General features: G+C 47.7%; 1 protein-coding gene across 1 annotated transcript; it reads left to right on the top strand.

Moving 5' to 3' along the window:
• The first annotated feature begins 9,280 nt into the window (after positions 1-9,280).
• LOC140740111 (endogenous retrovirus group 3 member 1 Env polyprotein-like) lies at positions 9,281-16,113 on the top strand. Its single transcript, XM_073069016.1, has 2 exons — positions 9,281-9,371; positions 13,617-16,113. The coding sequence occupies exon 2, from the start codon at positions 14,160-14,162 to the stop codon at positions 15,993-15,995; it is 1,836 nt and encodes a 611-aa protein (XP_072925117.1). The 5' UTR covers positions 9,281-9,371; positions 13,617-14,159; the 3' UTR covers positions 15,996-16,113.
• Positions 16,114-17,563: the final 1,450 nt, after the last annotated feature.

Raw genomic sequence — 17,563 nt, forward strand, 5'->3', positions numbered from 1 at the left:
ATGTTCCCATTGTCCAAGTCCAAGGTCTGCGGCTGTCCATGTTCCCACTGTCCATGTTCCCCCTGTCCAAGTCCAAGGTCCACGGCTGTCCATGTTCCCACTGTCCAAATCCAAGGTCTGCGGCTGTCCATGTTCCCACCGTCCCAGTCATGGCCGCGGCTGTCCATGTTCCCCCTGTCCAAGTCCAAGGTCTGCGGCTGTCCATGTTCCCACTGTCCAAATCCAAGGTCTGTGGCTGTCCATGTTCCCACTGTTCAAGTCCAAGGTCTGTGGCTGTCCATGTTCCCACTGTCCAAATCCAAGGTCCGTGGCTGTCCATGTTCCCACTGTCCGTCCAAGGTCTGCGGCTGTCCATGTTCCCACTGTCCAAATCCAAGGTCCGTGGCTGTCCATGTTCCCACTGTCCAAGTCCAAGGTCCGTGGCTGTCCATGTTCCCCCTGTCCAAGTCCAAGGTCTGCGGCTGTCCATGTTCCCCCTGTCCAAGTCCAAGGTCTGCGGCTGTCCATGTTCCCACTGTCCAAATCCAAGGTCCGTGGCTGTCCATGTTCCCACTGTCCCAGTCATGGCTGCGGCTGTCCATGTTCCCACTGTCCATGTTCCCCCTGTCCAAGTCCAAGGTCCGCGGCTGTCCATATTCCCATTGTCCAAGTCCAAGGTCCGCGGCTGTCCATGTTCCCCCTGTCCAAGTCCAAGGTCTGCGGCTGTCCATGTTCCCACTGTCCAAATCCAAGGTCTGTGGCTGTCCATGTTCCCACTGTTCAAGTCCAAGGTCTGTGGCTGTCCATGTTCCCACTGTCCAAATCCAAGGTCCGTGGCTGTCCATGTTCCCACTGCCCGTCCAAGGTCTGCGGCTGTCCATGTTCCCACTGTCCAAATCCAAGGTCCGTGGCTGTCCATGTTCCCACTGTCCAAGTCCAAGGTCCGTGGCTGTCCATGTTCCCCCTGTCCAAGTCCAAGGTCTGCGGCTGTCCATGTTCCCCCTGTCCAGGTCCAAGGTCTGCGGCTGTCCATGTTCCCACTGTCCAAATCCAAGGTCCGTGGCTGTCCATGTTCCCACTGTCCAAGTCCAAGGTCCGTGGCTGTCCATGTTCCCCCTGTCCAAGTCCAAGGTCTGCGGCTGTCCATGTTCCCCCTGTCCAGGTCCAAGGTCTGCGGCTGTCCATGTTCCCACTGTCCAAGTCCAAGGTCCGTGGCTGTCCATGTTCCCACTGTCCAAATCCAAGGTCTGCGGCTGTCCATGTTCCTACTGTCCAAATCCAAGGTCCGCGGCTGTCCATGTTCCCACTGTCCCAGTCATGGCTGCGGCTGTCCATGTTCCCACTGTCCATGTTCCCCCTGTCCAAGTCCAAGGTCCGCGGCTGTCCATGTTCCCATTGTCCAAGTCCAAGGTCCGCGGCTGTCCATGTTCCCCCTGTCCAAGTCCAAGGTCTGCGGCTGTCCATGTTCCTACTGTCCAAATCCAAGGTCTGTGGCTGTCCATGTTCCCACTGTTCAAGTCCAAGGTCTGTGGCTGTCCATGTTCCCACTGTCCAAATCCAAGGTCCGTGGCTGTCCATGTTCCCACTGTCCAAGTCCAAGGTCCGCGGCTGTCCATGTTCCCCCTGTCCAAGTCCAAGGTCCGTGGCTGTCCCTGTTCCCACTGTCCAAGGTCCGTGGCTGTCCATGTTCCCACTGTCCTAGTCCAAGGTCTGCGGCTGTCCATGTTCCCACTGTCCAAATCCAAGGTCCGTGGCTGTCCATATTCCCACTGTCCGTCCAAGGTCTGCGGCTGTCCATGTTCCCACTGTCCAAATCCAAGGTCCGTGGCTGTCCATGTTCCCACTGTCCAAGTCCAAGGTCCGTGGCTGTCCATGTTCCCCCTGTCCAAGTCCAAGGTCTGCGGCTGTCCATGTTCCCCCTGTCCAAGTCCACGGTCTGCGGCTGTCCATGTTCCCACTGTCCAAGTCCAAGGTCTGTGGCTGTCCATGTTCCCACTGTCCAAGTCCAAGGTCTGTGGCTGTCCATGTTCCCACTGTCCAAATCCAAGGACTGCGGCTGTCCATGTTCCCACTGTCCAAGTCCAAGGTCTGCGGCTGTCCATGTTCCCACTGTCCAAATCCAAGGTCTGCGGCTGTCCATGTTCCCACTGTCCAAGTCCAAGGTCTGCGGCTGTCCATGTTCCCACTGTCCAAATCCAAGGTCCACGGCTGTCCATGTTCCCCCTGTCCAAGTCCAAGGTCTGCGGCTGTCCATGTTCCCACTGTCCAAATCCAAGTTCTGCAGCTGTCCATGTTCCCCCTGTCCAAGTCCAAGGTCCGCAGCTGTCCATGTTCCCACTGTCCCAGTCATGGCCGCGGCTGTCCATGTTCCCACTGTCCAAATCCAAGGTCCGCGGCTGTCCATGTTCCCACTGTCCAAGTCCAAGGTCTGCGGCTGTCCATGTTCCCACTGTCCAAATCCAAGGTCTGCAGCTGTCCATGTTCCCCCTGTCCAAGTCCAAGGTCCGCAGCTGTCCATGTTCCCACTGTCCCAGTCATAGCCGCGGCTGTCCATGTTCCCACTGTCCAAGTCCAAGGTCTGCAGCTGTCCATGTTCCCACTGTCCCAGTCATGGCCGCGGCTGTCCATGTTCCCACTGTCCAAATCCAAGGTCTGCGGCTGTCCATGTTCCCACTGTCCCAGTCATGGCCGCGGCTGTCCATGTTCCCATTGTCCTAGTCCAAGGTCCGCGGCTGTCCATGTTCCCACTGTCCAAATCTAAGGTCTGCAGCTGTCCATGTTCCCACTGTCCAAGTCCAAGGTCTGCAGCTGTCCATGTTCCCACTATCCAAATCCAAGGTCCGCGGCTGTCCATGTTCCCACTATCCAAATCCAAGGTCCGTGGCTGTCCATGTTCCCACTGTCCAAGTCCAAGGTCTGCAGCTGACCATGTTCCCACTATCCAAATCCAAGGTCTGCGGCTGTCCATGTTCCCACTGTCCAAGTCCAAGGTCCGCGGCTGTCCATGTTCCCACTGTCCAAGTCCAAGGTCCGTAGCTGTCCATGTTCCCACTGTCCATGTTCCCACTGTCCAAGTCCAAGGTCCGTGGCTGTCCATGTTCCCACTGTCCAAGTCCAAGATCCGTGGCTGTCCATGTTCCCACTGTCCTAGTCATGGCCGGGGCGATCCCAGTTCCCTGTTTCCAAGTCCCAGGTCCGCGGCGATCCAAGTCCCTAGTCCCCTAGTCTGAGGTTCGTGTTCCTCTTTGTCCTCCTTGATTTCCCGATCTTCTGTGTAGCGAGTAATAAACGCTATTTTATTGTACCTAAGAAAGACGTGTTTGTGTCCTGCGTGTGGGTCCTTTCCCAGTACCCCTTGTCCCCACCTCGTGACAGAGACAGAGAGGGGATGATGAAGAACTTCATACACCCCGGAAGTCTCAAATAGCTTGAGGATATACCATGAACTAATTTGTAGTTTGCATTGGGACAGACCACTCGACTGTTCACCTGGCAACAGCGTTTTCTCACATATCTGTAGCAATAAATTAATAACTGGGGGGTGGTGCTTGAGGTGTAAGGAAAGACTGGATAAGCTGGGACAGTTCCCCCTGGAGAGCAGGAAAGCTGAGAGGTGACATTATAGTAGTGCATAAAATCCTGAGGGGTATAGATAAGGTGGATGATCACAGTCTTTTTCCCGGGATAGGGGAGTATAAAACTAAAGGGTATAGGCTTAGGGTGAGAGTGAGAAAGGTTTAAAGTGACCTGAGGGGCAATCTTTTTCACAGAGAGGGTGGTGGGGATGTGGAATTGTAGGGGTGGGAACAGTTCTAACACTTAAAGGGCATTTGGGCAGTTACATGGATAAGGAAGGTTTAGTATATGAGCCAAATGTGAGCAAAAAGGTCCACCTCATCTTGAGGGCCATGAACGAGGTGGACTGAAGGGCCTGTACTAGAGAGCTTTAAATCTTACAATGGAGTGAAAAATGCTGTTATTAGTTCAAGTTAGTAACCTAGAAGGTTACTAGGAAGAAAAGTAGAAATGGAACTAGTGTTAAGTTGCAGAGAACAGAAGCTTGAGAAACCAAATCTCACCTTCCAGCCTTGCACATCCTAACCTTCTACAGAGTCATACAGCATGAAGACCAGTCCTTCATGCTATCTCATCCACACCACCCAAGGTGTCCACCTATGCTGATTTCATCTTTCACACTCAGCAGTTTCAGATAACCAGCCTCTCCAGTTTGCAGCTCAAATTTCCAATGTTTATCCTTTCTCTTACCTATTCCACACTGAGAGTAAATTAAAGTCAACATCTACAAAATCATTCAGAAATTTAGTTAATGCATTTTATTAGTAATTCTGTACACACCACCAACAGACTTGACTTTGCCACCGTATTTCACCTGGTGCCATTACGTCAGTTTCTCCTGATTTCTACCCTCCCAGATCTTCCCCTTTGTTCTCTTCACCACACACTCTTCCCCTGCAACTTCCTCATTCTGAACTTTTCCCAGTTCTGATGGAAGATCAATGACCTGAAATATTAAATCTGTTTTTATCTTAGCAGATTAAAGGTTAGAGGTTTGTCATCTGTACATCAATATATCAAAACATACAGTAAAAAGTTTTGTTTACATTAACAACCAACATGATGCAAGGATATGCTGGAGGCAGCCCGCCTATGTCGCCATATTTCTGGAGCTACCATAGCACGCCCATAAATTCATAACCTAACCCATCTCTTGGGACTGTGGAAGGAAACTGAAGCACCTGCAGGAAACCCATGCAGTCACAGGAAGAGTGCCCCCCTTTCATACAGTAGTGGGAATTAAACCTGGGTTGCCCGTGCTGTAAAACGTAACGCTAACCCCCACATTGCAGCCCTTGATGGCTACCTTGACAGATACGGGCAGTCCCCGGGTTACATACGAGTTCCGTTCCTGAGTCCGTCTTTAAGTCAGATTTGTACGGAAGTCGGAACAAGTATATCCAGTATTATTTAGCGTCAGTTAGTCAAACGTTTGTCTTAGTATATAGTATATATTTTACCTTTCTATGCATATGAAACACTTAAGAAATGTATGTATTCCAATAATTAAACCACTGCGTTGCTTAGTAATAATTGTAGCTTTCATCAGGGTAGGGCCTTTCACATGCTCCATTATTCTCACTTTATCCGTTATCCTTTAAAATTGTTTCGATCGTTGACCGACTGTAGCCTAATGCTTTTCCAATGACCGATAGCATTTCACCTCTTTATTTCCACTTTACTTTCAATCGCGATCGCTTCCCGTCAATGGAACAGAAACACTGCGGGTGGCGTTGTCAGCTCCCGCGGTCTGCTGGGTCCTAAAGACCACCGCATTGAGACAGGCTAAATGGGACAAGTGGGGGCTGTGCTGGGTTTGGGTATCTGGTCATCCACAATATTCCGCGTGGGAATTTAAACTGGAGGTGGCAGTATTTTTTTTACGAGGTCGAGTTGCGAGCTCGACATCAACACGGATGGTACGGGATGGTACCAGCACGGATGGTACCAGCACAGATGATACGGGAGTCACTGAATCGACATCAACCCAGCATGGGAGCAGTCTGTCTCTGGATCGAACTCAGAAACCTCCGTTCTCGAGCCCAGCACTGATCTCACTGCGCCACCAGCCGACCGGAACGGAGGTGGGGGGGGCGGCGGGGTCAGGGTGAATCTTACTAAGAAAATTTTAAGCCAAATACAAAGTTAAACACTCAACACAGTGTCAACGGCAACGACTTAAAATGGCGGACGGTGTTCTCCTTCCTCGGTTCATAAGTACGAGTTGTCCGTAAGTCGGACGTTCGTAACTTGGGGACTACCTGTATTGGCAGGCTGATTGAATCTTTCTTGCATTTTCTATTTTTGTGTTGGTAAACATGAAGGAAGGTTAAAGTTAGCTAACTAGAGGGGAAGAAGGTGGAAAGAAGTGTTTCCTAGGGACTGATGTCAGGCCTTTCATTCATATTAACGAATTTGATTCAAGAACCCAATTAGAATTAAGGATACAATTATTATTGGGGAATACTAATAAAATACGAGCAAAAATAAGCTGCAGAATGAATATCTAAACACAGAATGAACATTAATTTAGCTAGGTGAAACATAAAGGCTTAATGAGTTAGTTAACATAAAGAATACTCAAAATTTGAACATAGAGAGTAGTTCAGCAGAAGGGTTTGATTAACAGAGGCATGAGACAAAATCAGTTCGTGCTCTTCTGCGCACACAGCTCAATTTAATTGCTAGGTATGGTGCTAATCAATAAACAATCTCTGAGAGGATACAATCATAACTACAGCATCTTGTGTATTTTGAGATGAACATTGACTATGAGCAACAAATATTTAATGCCACTACAAGCTTTGAGCACAAATATTAACTTCAATTGATTTAATTTTTTTAATTTTCAAAAAGTTAATTTTATTCATAATAAAAAATACTGTGATGTGAACACTCGAGTCAAGTATGATGGGGTTTTTCAATTACCGTAGATTCCGGATTTTAAGCCGCTACTTTTTTCCCACATTTTGAACAGCTTTGAACTTTGCGGCCTTTAATACGGAGCGGCTAATGCATTATTTTTTTCATGCCGCCGTAAACATTTTGCCTCGTAACAGTAGACCAATAAAATTGATGAGTAGTTCACAGAGGTCCAATGAAATTGTACGATAAATCAAGCGCACTTTCACAATTAAATTATTGTAAATCAGTCATTTGTACTCACCCTCATCAACATGGAAAACACTCGAAGAAAAGCATTGTGCTGCCTTTATGGCAGTTATTTAGTTTATAATATTTTCGCTTAGTAATTCATTTTCTAGTTAAAGTTAGAAGAGTTTTAACTATATTTGTTTTCTGTACTACATCGCGGGATGCTATGACGTCACACCCGGTTTCGCCGCGTCTTGTGGGAAAAATGCCGTTTGCGATAAACGGGAAGGAGGGAGGGAGCGCATTACGCGAGCGGCATTGGATCTGAGCGAACGCTGCTTTTAAATGCCGTTTGCGATAAACGGGACGACGGGGGTCGAGCGGCGGAGCGAAAACGCTGCTTTTAAGTTAAAGGCGATCAATAACTTTTCCTGGTAGGCTGCAGTATATATATTTTTTACCAGTCGTTAGGAGATATTGGAATGTTGTTCAGTAAAGAAGTATACGCAACGTATATTTAAAAGTAGCCGCGTTACGGGCACGGTTCGAAAAAAAGCATTTGCAATATGTATTTGTTTTTGTTACCATATGGATTTAATTAAAAGTTAAAAAATCCTCACGTGTAATATCTTTCTGTGTAAATATCTCATATTACAACGTGGGACACCTGCGGCCGAAAATCCGGTGCGGCCTAAAATCCGGTGCAGCCTAAAATCCGGTGCGGCCTTTACAAGTAAAAAATTGATTTTATTTCTAAAATTAGAGCCAGCGGCTTTTAATCAGGTGCGCTCTGTAGTCCGGAATCTACAGTAATAGAGAACACTTGTGCATGACTTTGTTTAACATGTGGAGACAGAGGCACTGGCAGCAACCACACAGTCCTTGACAGATCGGGGTCAGACTCCAGTGGCATGTAATGCAAGATACCTGGGGACCCTTCACTGCTGTAGCCTTCCTCCACTTTCACTGACACTGTGATGTGTCATCATCATCCACCAGCTCCACCGTTGAGATCCTGGTTGGATTGCTCTTTGTCTGGAACCTCCTCCTTGATCTTACCACCATGGGTGACCCTACCAGGAGCTAAGCTGTCAACAGAATTGCTCTTGTGATGTCAGGAACCCACACAAGCCTCTCCACCATGACAAGGTGATGATCCTCAGAGAATAAAAAAATTATATCTACGTCCAAACCAAAACAGGACATGGTCATTTACAATCATGTTATCATCCAGTCTATATATTCACAGTGTTAACGGTTCTATACATTGGTAGTGTTCAAACATTGTGTACCTAACACTAATGCTGTTCCTGAGTTCTCCTGAGATGATACAAACTTCAAGGGATTGAGGGATTTTCTTAAATCTGTTTGCATCCCATTTTTGCATTGTATTACTTCCTCTTCCAATGTTGTTTTCAAAACCTTTTTCCACTATTCCCCTTCTAGGTTCACGTGTCCACCCTAACAATGGAATTTGCCAATTTAGTTAATGCATTTTATTAGTGTAAGATTCAAAATTAAGATGTGCGTTTCTGACAGGTCCAGGTTAAAGTCAAAGGACAAATGTGATTTAATTATGTCTAGGGACAAGTATGATTTAATTATGTTTAGGGACAAATGTGATTTAATTATGTCTGGGTTAAAGTCTGTAAACAAGTGTGATCTAATTATGAATGCAGAAGCCTTGACAAAATTAACTGTTTGTGGAATCATTGAAGTCCTGAGATATGGACTATTGTTTTACAGAAACGTGTAAAAAAACAACCCCAAATATGGAATGGGAAAACACTGTGTACCTCCCGAGTCAGGGAGGGGAGGGGTAAGGAAGAAGGATAAAACCTGCTGCCCTGTAAGGTTCAGGGTTCCCTTCTCTGAGGGGGGCCAGCTCTGCAGAACTGTTAATAAACTTTGTTTCCTTGAATTTGTCTTGAAGCCATTATTCAGGAGCGTGGCTCGTTTCTGACAACTTGGGGCGCTCATCCGGGATCCACACTCCAGCCGTGAGGGGGGCAAGGAAGGACATCGGAGAAGGTGCACCCTGCCGAGTTCGGCAGTCCCTGATTCCTTGCTTGTCGCCCCGCGCGGCTTGAGCGAGTGATATCCGGCGGACTCAAGGAAACAAAGAGGGGTTGTCGAGGCAGTTGAGACAGTGAGCGATCGATTAATTTCTGTGCACAGGACCCAGGTAAGAAATTAAATTCCTGTAGAGACATAGTGCACGAGAATCGTGGAACTGCGGGGTTCCTGCAGGTGATTTCTCCTGTAGAGACGTAGTGCACGAGAATCGTGGAACTGCGGGGTTCCTGCAGGTGATTTCTCCTGTAGAGACGTAGTGCACGAGAATCGTGGAACTGCGGGGTTCCTGCAGGTGATTTCTCCTGTAGAGACGTAGTGCACGAGAATCGTGGAACTGCGGGGTGCCTGCAGGTGAATTCCTGGGCGATCGCGGTAATACAGGTTCCGGAATTGGACAGGAGTGACCGAGCTAGGTGGGTCACATTCAAATTAAATTCCTGCGGCTCGTCCGGGATCCACACTCCAGCCGTGAGGGGGGCAAGGAAGGACATCGGAGAAGGTGCACCCTGCCGAGTTCGGCAGTCCCTGATTCCGTCGCCCCGCACGGCTTGAGCGAGTGATATCCGGCGGACTCAAGGAAACAAAGAGGGGTTGTCGAGGCAGTTGAGACAGTGAGCGATCGAGTAATTTCTGTGCACAGGACCCAGGTAAGAAATTAAATTCCTGTAGAGACGTAGTGCACGAGAATCGTGGAACTGCGGGGTTCCTGCAGGTGATTTCTCCTGTAGAGACGTAGTGCACGAGAATCGTGGAACTGCGGGGTGCCTGCAGGTGAATTCCTGGGCGATCGCGGGAATACAGGTTTCGGAATTGGACAGGATTGACCGAGCTAGGTGGGTCACATTCAAATTAAATTCCTGCAGAGACGTAGTGCACGAGAATTGTGGAATTACGGGGTGCCTGCGGGTGGATTGGAACCGGGCAAGTCCTCGAGATGGGGAATAAGGGGTCTAAGAGAGACAAGGGTAAAGGAAATCCAGGCGCCAATGATGAAAAATATGCCGGGGTACCCCCTGATAGTCCGTTGGGACGGATGCTAGAAAACTGGGATTACGGGAGGCGAAAAGGGAAGTCAAAGAGAAAAATGATACAGTACTGTGAATTCTGGTCCCGCCAGCCGATCCAAGGGTCAGCTGTGTGGTGGCCTAAATTCGGGTCTAGCGAGGATTGGGTACAACAAGCCCTTAATCTGTACGTGAATTCAAAACCTAACGTTAAACCCGAAGAAAGTGATTATGCCCTATGCTGGTTACCAACGACAAATAGTTATAAATTGAAAATGATAAATGAAGGGGGACAGAAAAAGAATACATGGGAGGTGCTCGACCACCTGCCACCCCCATATGTGCCCCCTACCGCTCCGCAAATCGATGACCTTGAGGCGGGAAAGTGAAAATGAATCAGCAGCTGCAGCTGGAGAAAATGCAGACCAGGGTGAAGAGGGAACGGAGCGTGCAAAACCGCAGGGTGTAGAAGCTAGGAGGGTGCAAACCAGGTCACAAACAGCTAAAAATCACAAAGAGGAAGTCAAACAGACCGCCAGACTATATCCTCTGAGAGAAGTGCCTATGGGAGGAGCAATTGGAGGGACGGGGTATGTTAATGTTCCCCTGTCTAGCGCTGAGGTACGGAATTTTAAAAAGGAAATGAAAGGCCTATTAGAAGACCCCATGGGCCTGGCCGAACAGTTGGATCAATTCTTAGGACCCAACATTTATACCTGGGATGAAATGTACTCAATTATGGGAACCTTGTTTTCCACCCAAGAAAGACAAATGATAAGACAGGCGACCATAGTAACGTGGGAAAAGGAAAGGCCAAACGAAGCAGAGCCACAACAGAAATTCCCTCTTGTGGTCCCAGGCTGGGATAAGCAAACGGAGGGGGGCCGGAAAAATATGAGGGATATGCGAGAATTCCTGATAAAGGGGATAAGGCAGGCGGTCCCCAAAGGACACAATTTCACCAAAGCTTTCGGGAACCACCAGAACCCCGATGAGACCCCGACCGATTTCCTGGATAGGATTCGGAAAAATGTGCAACAATATGCTGGGGTAGACCCAGAGAAAGAGGTGGGACAACAGTTAATACGAGTGGAGTTTGTGTCTAAAGCCTGGCCAGACATTAGGAAAAAGTTGGAGAAAATAGAAAATTGGAATAGCAAGCCCTTGAGTGAATTACTCCGTGAGGCACAGAAGGTCTTTGTTAGAAGAGACGAGGAGAAACAAAAGAAAGCAGTCAGGATAATGGTCCAGACGGTCCAACAGGTGACCGCAGACAAAAGAGAAAGAAGAGAACCCTGGCCGGGATGAAGCGGTAGCCAAAACCGAAGTAGGGAACCCAAGAGGATCTCTAGATGTTTTCACTGCAACGAGGAGGGACACTTCAGGCGCGAGTGCCCCAAATACCGACGGGAGGTGCGCTCGTATGCCATGATGGAAGACGAAGACTAGGGGGGTCGGGGGTTCCTACCCTTGGGGAAAAGAAACTATCAACAGGAACCCCTGGTAAATCTGAAATTACCGTAGATTCCGGATTTTAAGCCGCTACTTTTTTCCCACATTTTGAACAGCTTTGAACTTTGCGGCCTTTAAAACGGAGCGGCTAATACATTATTTTTTTTTCATGCCGGCCGAAAACATTTTGCCTCGTAACAGTAGACCAATAAAATTGATGAGTAGTTCACAGAGGTCCAATGAAATTGTACGATAAATCAAGCGCACTTTCACAATTAAATTATTGTAAATCAGTCATTTGTACTCACCCTCATCAACATGGAAAACACTCGAAAAAAAGCATTGTGCTGCCTTTATGGCAGTTATTTAGTTTATAATATTTTCGCTTAGTAATTCATTTTCTAGTTAAAGTTAGAAGAGTTTTAACTATATTTGTTTTCTGTACTACATCGCGGGATGCTATGACGTCACACCCGGTTTCGCCGCGTCTTGTGGGAAAACGCCGGTTTGCGATAAAACGGGACGGCGGGGGTCGAGCGGCGGAGCGAAAACGCTGCTTTTAAGTTAAAGGCAATCAATAACTTTTCCTGGTAGGCTGCAGTATATATATTTTTTACCAGTCGTTAGGAGATATTGGAATGTTGTTCAGTAAAAAAGTATACGCAACGTATATTTAAAAGTAGCCGCGTTACGGGCACGGTTCGAAAAAAAGCATTTGCAATATGTATTTGTTTTTGTTACCATATGGATTTAATTAAAAGTTAAAAAATCCTCACGTGTAATATCTTTCTGTGTAAATATCTCATATTACAACGTGGGACATCTGCGGCCGAAAATCCGGTGCGGCCTAAAATCCGGTGCGGCCTAAAATCCGGTGCGGCCTTTACAAGTAAAAAATTGATTTTATTTCTAAAATTAGAGCCAGCGGCTTTTAATCAGGTGCGCTCTGTAGTCCGGAATCTACGGTAGGTCCCCAAGGGTCAGATACAACTTTTATGGTAGAATCGGGTGCCGAAAGATCTAGTGTAATCCAGATACCCCCCGGCGCCCGGACAGGAACAAAAGTAATGGGGGGTATCCGGTATCGGAGGAAAGACAATACAAGTGCCCATTGTGGACAACGTGGAAGTCGGATATGAAGATAGGGCAACAAGGCAAGACCTTCTCCTGCTACCCTCGGCGGGGTTTAACCTATTAGGAAGGGATCTGCAAGTTCAATTGGGTATTGGAACCATGCCAAGCAATGGAGAAATAATAGTAAAATTATTCGCATTAAAAGAAGAGGACGATCAGAAAATAGAGCCCGAGGTATGGTATAGAGAGGGAAACAGGGGAGGATTGAACATCAGCCCTTTACAGATCACCTTGCTACCGGATGGTCGCCCAGTGAGGAGGAAGCAGTATCCCATCGCGATGGAGGGAAGAAAAGGGCTGCAGCCGGTGATTGAAGGACTGATCGCTGACGGACTACTGGAGGAATGTATGTCACCGTATAATACCCCAATACTCCCGGTGCGCAAGCCAGATGGGACTTATCGGATGGTACAAGACCTGCGGGGCCTAAATGCAGTAGTCCAAACCCGATACCCGGTAGCGCCCAACCCTTACACATTGATGAGTAAGATCTCCCCTGACCATGAATGGTTCAGTGTAATAGATCTAAAAGATGCCTTCTGGAGTTGCCCGCTAGAAGAGAGCAGTCGTGACATGTTTACGTTCGAATGGGAAAATCCTACGACGGGGCGGAAAAGACAACTCCGGTGGACGGTCCTGCCACAGGGGTTCACCGAATCACCTAACCTGTTTGGGCAGGTCTTGGAGCAAGTACTAGCAGAATTCCAATGTGCTCCAGAGAGCCAACTGCTACAGTATGTGGACGATCTATTACTATCCGGGCCAACACAGGAAGGGGTGCAGGAAGACACCATCAGACTACTGAACTTCCTGGGGAAGCAGGGGCTGCGGGTCTCAAAGAAAAAGTTGCAATTTGTAGAAAAGGAAGTAAGGTATCTGGGACACCGGGTCAGTAAAGGACAGCGATGCATTACCCCAGAAAGGATAGCTGGAATAACGGGAATGTCACTACCACGTACCAAGAAGGAGATACGCACCAGTTAATTTGCGATGCACTTGATATCGAATGGAAGTACCATACCCCGTGGCATCCCCAGAGTTCGGGACGAGTAGAAAGAATGAACAGCACCCTAAAGGCACAACTGACCAAGTTGATGTTAGAAACCAAACTACCATGGACTAAGTGTCTCCCTATTGCCCTTTTAAGAATACGAACAGCGCCCCGCAAGGACATAGGAATATCCCCATATGAGATGTTGTTCGGACTCCCGTATTGGAATAAGGTGGAAGGGTACCCCACGCTACAAGGGGGTGATATCTTTGTAAGGGACTATTTACTGGCACTATCTCGTTCCTTTGCAGAACTACGGAAAAAGGGTCTCTTGGCCCAGACTCCGCCGCTCGACTTTGCTTTACATCAGATCGTGCCTGGAGATTGGGTTCTGGTAAGGACCTGGAAGCCGGAGAAGTTACAGCCACAGTGGGAAGGCCCTTTCCAGGTCCTGCTAACAACAGAGGCGGCTGTACGGACAAAAGAAAAAGGGTGGACACACGCATCCAGGGTAAAAGGACCGGTGCAGCCCGAAAGCCACACTGAGTGGACCTGTGTTCCCGGTGAAGAACCGTTGGTGGTGAGGCTGAAAAGGCAGCAAAAATGAACTCTATGTGGACTGTAACATTATTGACTGTAATATATTTGATTCTATATGTCGGGGAAATTGAAGGGAAATGTGACAAGTGCAGAACCGTGGTACGAGTGGGGCAGAGGGTGTTCCCAGGATTATTTGTGTCCCACTCGCATGTGAATGATCGATGCTATGATCTAAGCAAGAGAGAAACATGTTGGGAGAATAGTAAACCTTATTACCAAGTCTATAATAAAGGATACATGGGACGGGGGGGACCATGAGAAGTCTCAGCTGTCCCAGGAAAGACCAGTGGTTGTGTATAAACAAGGGAGGGCAGTGGGACATCCCATCTACACTGGTTAAGGAACATGCAGATAAGGTAAAGGAGATTATAATACAGGATGAGAAGAAAAAGGAGGCGGAAGAGCGCGAGCAAAGGAAGGCGGCAGTGGTCTCCACGGACCCGTCTATATATCAGGAGATAGAGAGAGATATAGTCCTCCCCGATGTTAAAGAGAACCTCTTTATAGACTTAGCGACTCGGATTGCCACGAGCCTAAATGTGAGTGGTTGTTGGGTCTGTGGAGGACCGCACATGATTGAACAGTGGCCGTGGAGGGGTGAGAACTTGAGTGTGTGGGAATTGCTTGCGCACAATTGGACAAATGTCCCAGACCGGAAGAAGCAAAGGTGGAAATTGACCAATTACCCGGAGAGACAAGTATGTGTTGAAAGGAAGGGGAAAGTAAAGGTGGGAGAAAGTCCCTGTCGAAGCATTAAATTAGCAAAGAGGGAAGGTAATGTTACCTGGTGGCCAGAGGAGCCAGCATGGTACATAACCAGAGAACCGAATGGCAGTTGCGAGGCCGTAGGAAATGGCTCTAAACTCTGGAAGTGCAGCGGAACGAATCCGTACGAAGGGGTCCCCAGGGTCAGGGAAGTATGGAAGGAAGCAAAGAAAGGAGGATTTGCCCCGGAGGGGTTATTCTGGATCTGCGGTAATCAGGCGTATACCAAACTACCGTGGGATTGGGCGGGTGTTTGCTTCCTGGGTCTCATAAGACCGGAGTTCTTCCTCCTGCATCAGGAGGGTGACCGGAAGCTGGGAATTAAGCTGTTTGATTCATTAAGGAGAGAAACACGGGAGATAAAGGTGGGCGAGTGGGATGATGAGTGGCCACCGGCTCGCATCATTGAATACTATGGGCCAGCGACCTGGGCCCAGGATGGGTCGTGGGGGTATCGCACTCCTGTCTACATGTTAAACCGAATTATTAGACTGCAGGCGGTGGTGGAAGTGATAACCAATCAAACGGCACTGGCATTGGAGCTGTTGGCAAAACAGCAGAGCCAGATGCGAACAGCAATATACCAGAACAGGCTGGCTGTGGATTACCTATTGGCCTCTGAAGGCGGGGTATGTGGGAAGTTCAATCTTACAAACTGTTGCCTTAAGATAGACGACAGTGGAAAGGCCGTGTTAAAAATATCTGACAAAATTCGGAAACTGGCCCACGTGCCAGTACAAACCTGGAGATCCCTGGGGAACATGAGTTGGCTAGACGGGCTACTAGGAGGGAGCTGGTGGCGTACCGCTCTCCTTGTAACAGGCAGGGGTCTAATGATTCTCTTGATCCTGCCGTGCTTGATTCCTTGTATACAGGCACTGGTCAGGCGTAACGTGTCCCAGCTCCAGGCAGTAGCGATATCCCAACATGGGACAAACGAGCTAAAGATTATGCTATTAAAGAAGAAAGTTGACCCTCACGGGGGGGGCGGAGGAAGGGTGGTGGGCCCCCTGGGTGTGAGAGAAATGCTAGCTGAAACGCACATCTTAAAAAGAAAAAGGGTGGTATTTATTGTAAGATTCAAAATTAAGATGTGCGTTTCTGACAGGTCCGGGTTAAAGTCAAAGGACAAATGTGATTTAATTATGTCTAGGGACAAGTATGATTTAATTATGTTTAGGGACAAATGTGATTTAATTATGTCTGGGTTAAAGTCTGTAAACAAGTGTGATCTAATTATGAATGCAGAAGCCTTGACAAAATTAACTGTTTGTGGAATCATTGAAGTCCTGAGATATGGACTATTGTTTTACAGAAACGTGTAAAAAAACAACTCCAAATATGGAATGGGAAAACAATGTGTACCTCCTGAGTCAGGGAGGAGGGGTGGTAAGGAAGAAGGATAAAACCTGCTGCCCTGTAAGGTTCAGGGTTCCCTTCTCTGAAGGGGCCCAGCTCTGCAGACCTGTTAATAAACTTTGTTTCCTTGAATTTGTCTTGAAGCCATTATTCGGGAGCGTGGCTCGTTTCTGACAATTAGTAATTCTGTTCACACCACCAACAGACTTGACTTTGCCTCTTTTCTGCGATAATGTTTCGTGTAGATGTGCTCAATGGTGGGAAGGGCTTTATCCATGATGGACCGAGCTGTATCCACTACTTTTTGAAGGAGTTTCTGTTCAAGGGCACTCGTGTTTCCATACCAGGCTGTGATGCAGTAAGTCAATATAGTCTCCACTACATATCTATAGAAGTTTGTTAAAGTTTTAGATGTCATGCCGAATTTTTGCAAACACTTAAGGAAGTAGAGGCATTGCTGTGCTTTCTTTGTAATTGCACTTATGTGCTGGGCCCAGGACAGGTCCACCAAAATTATAACAGCAAAGAATTTAAAGTTGCCGACCTTCTGGTGTGGAGTGCCTCATGGATCTTCAGTTCCCTCCTCCTGAAGCCAATAATCAACCTTGAAGAAGAGGTTGTTGTTGTGGCACCACTGAGCCAGGTTTTCAATCATCACCTACATTAGTGGTGTCAACAGCAAACTTGAATACGGCATTGGAGCTGTGTTTAGCCACATAGTCATAAGGGTAAAGCAAGTAGAGCGGGGGGCTAAACAAACATTCTTGAGATGCACCTGTGCTGAAGGAGATTGTGGAGGAGATGATGTTGCCAATCTGAACTTACTGGGGTCCACAAGTGAGGAAATCGAGGATCCATTTGGATAGGGAGGTATTCAGCCCAAGGTCTAGGTCTTGAAGCTTATTAACTAGTTATGAGGGGGTCATTGTACTGAATGCTGAACTGTAGTCAATAAAGAGTATCTTTGCTGTCCAGAAGTTCCAGGGTTGAGTGAAGAGCCAATGAGATGGTATCTGCTGTGGACCTGTTGCTCCAGTAGGCAAAGTGGAATTGATCAAGTCACTTCTCAGGCAGGAGTTGATATGTTTCATCACCAACCTCTCAAAATACTTCATCACTGATGTAACTGGATGATAGTCATTGAGGCAGGTTACCAAATTCTTCTTAGGCACCGGTATAAGTGAAGTCTGCTTGAAGCAAGTGGGTACTTCAGACTGCTAAAACAAGAGGTTACAGATCACTGTGAACAATCCAGCCAGGTACTTAGCCAGGTACCCCATTCAGGCTGGATGCTCTCCCTGGGTTCAGCCTCCAGAAGGATGTTCGTACATCAGCCACAGAGACTGTAATCACAGGATCTTTGGGGCCTTTGGGAGTTCTTGATGGTTCCTCCATGTTTTGACTGACAAAGTGAGCATAGAAGGTATTGAAGCAAAGACATATTGTCACCTATGTCGCTTGATTTTACTTTACAAAAGGTGATAGCACTCAAGCCCTGACACAACAGTTGAGCATCCTTCAAGTTAAGTCCAGA

The sequence above is a fragment of the Hemitrygon akajei genome, chromosome 16 (assembly GCF_048418815.1).
Source record: "Hemitrygon akajei chromosome 16, sHemAka1.3, whole genome shotgun sequence".
Taxonomy (NCBI): domain Eukaryota; kingdom Metazoa; phylum Chordata; class Chondrichthyes; order Myliobatiformes; family Dasyatidae; genus Hemitrygon; species Hemitrygon akajei.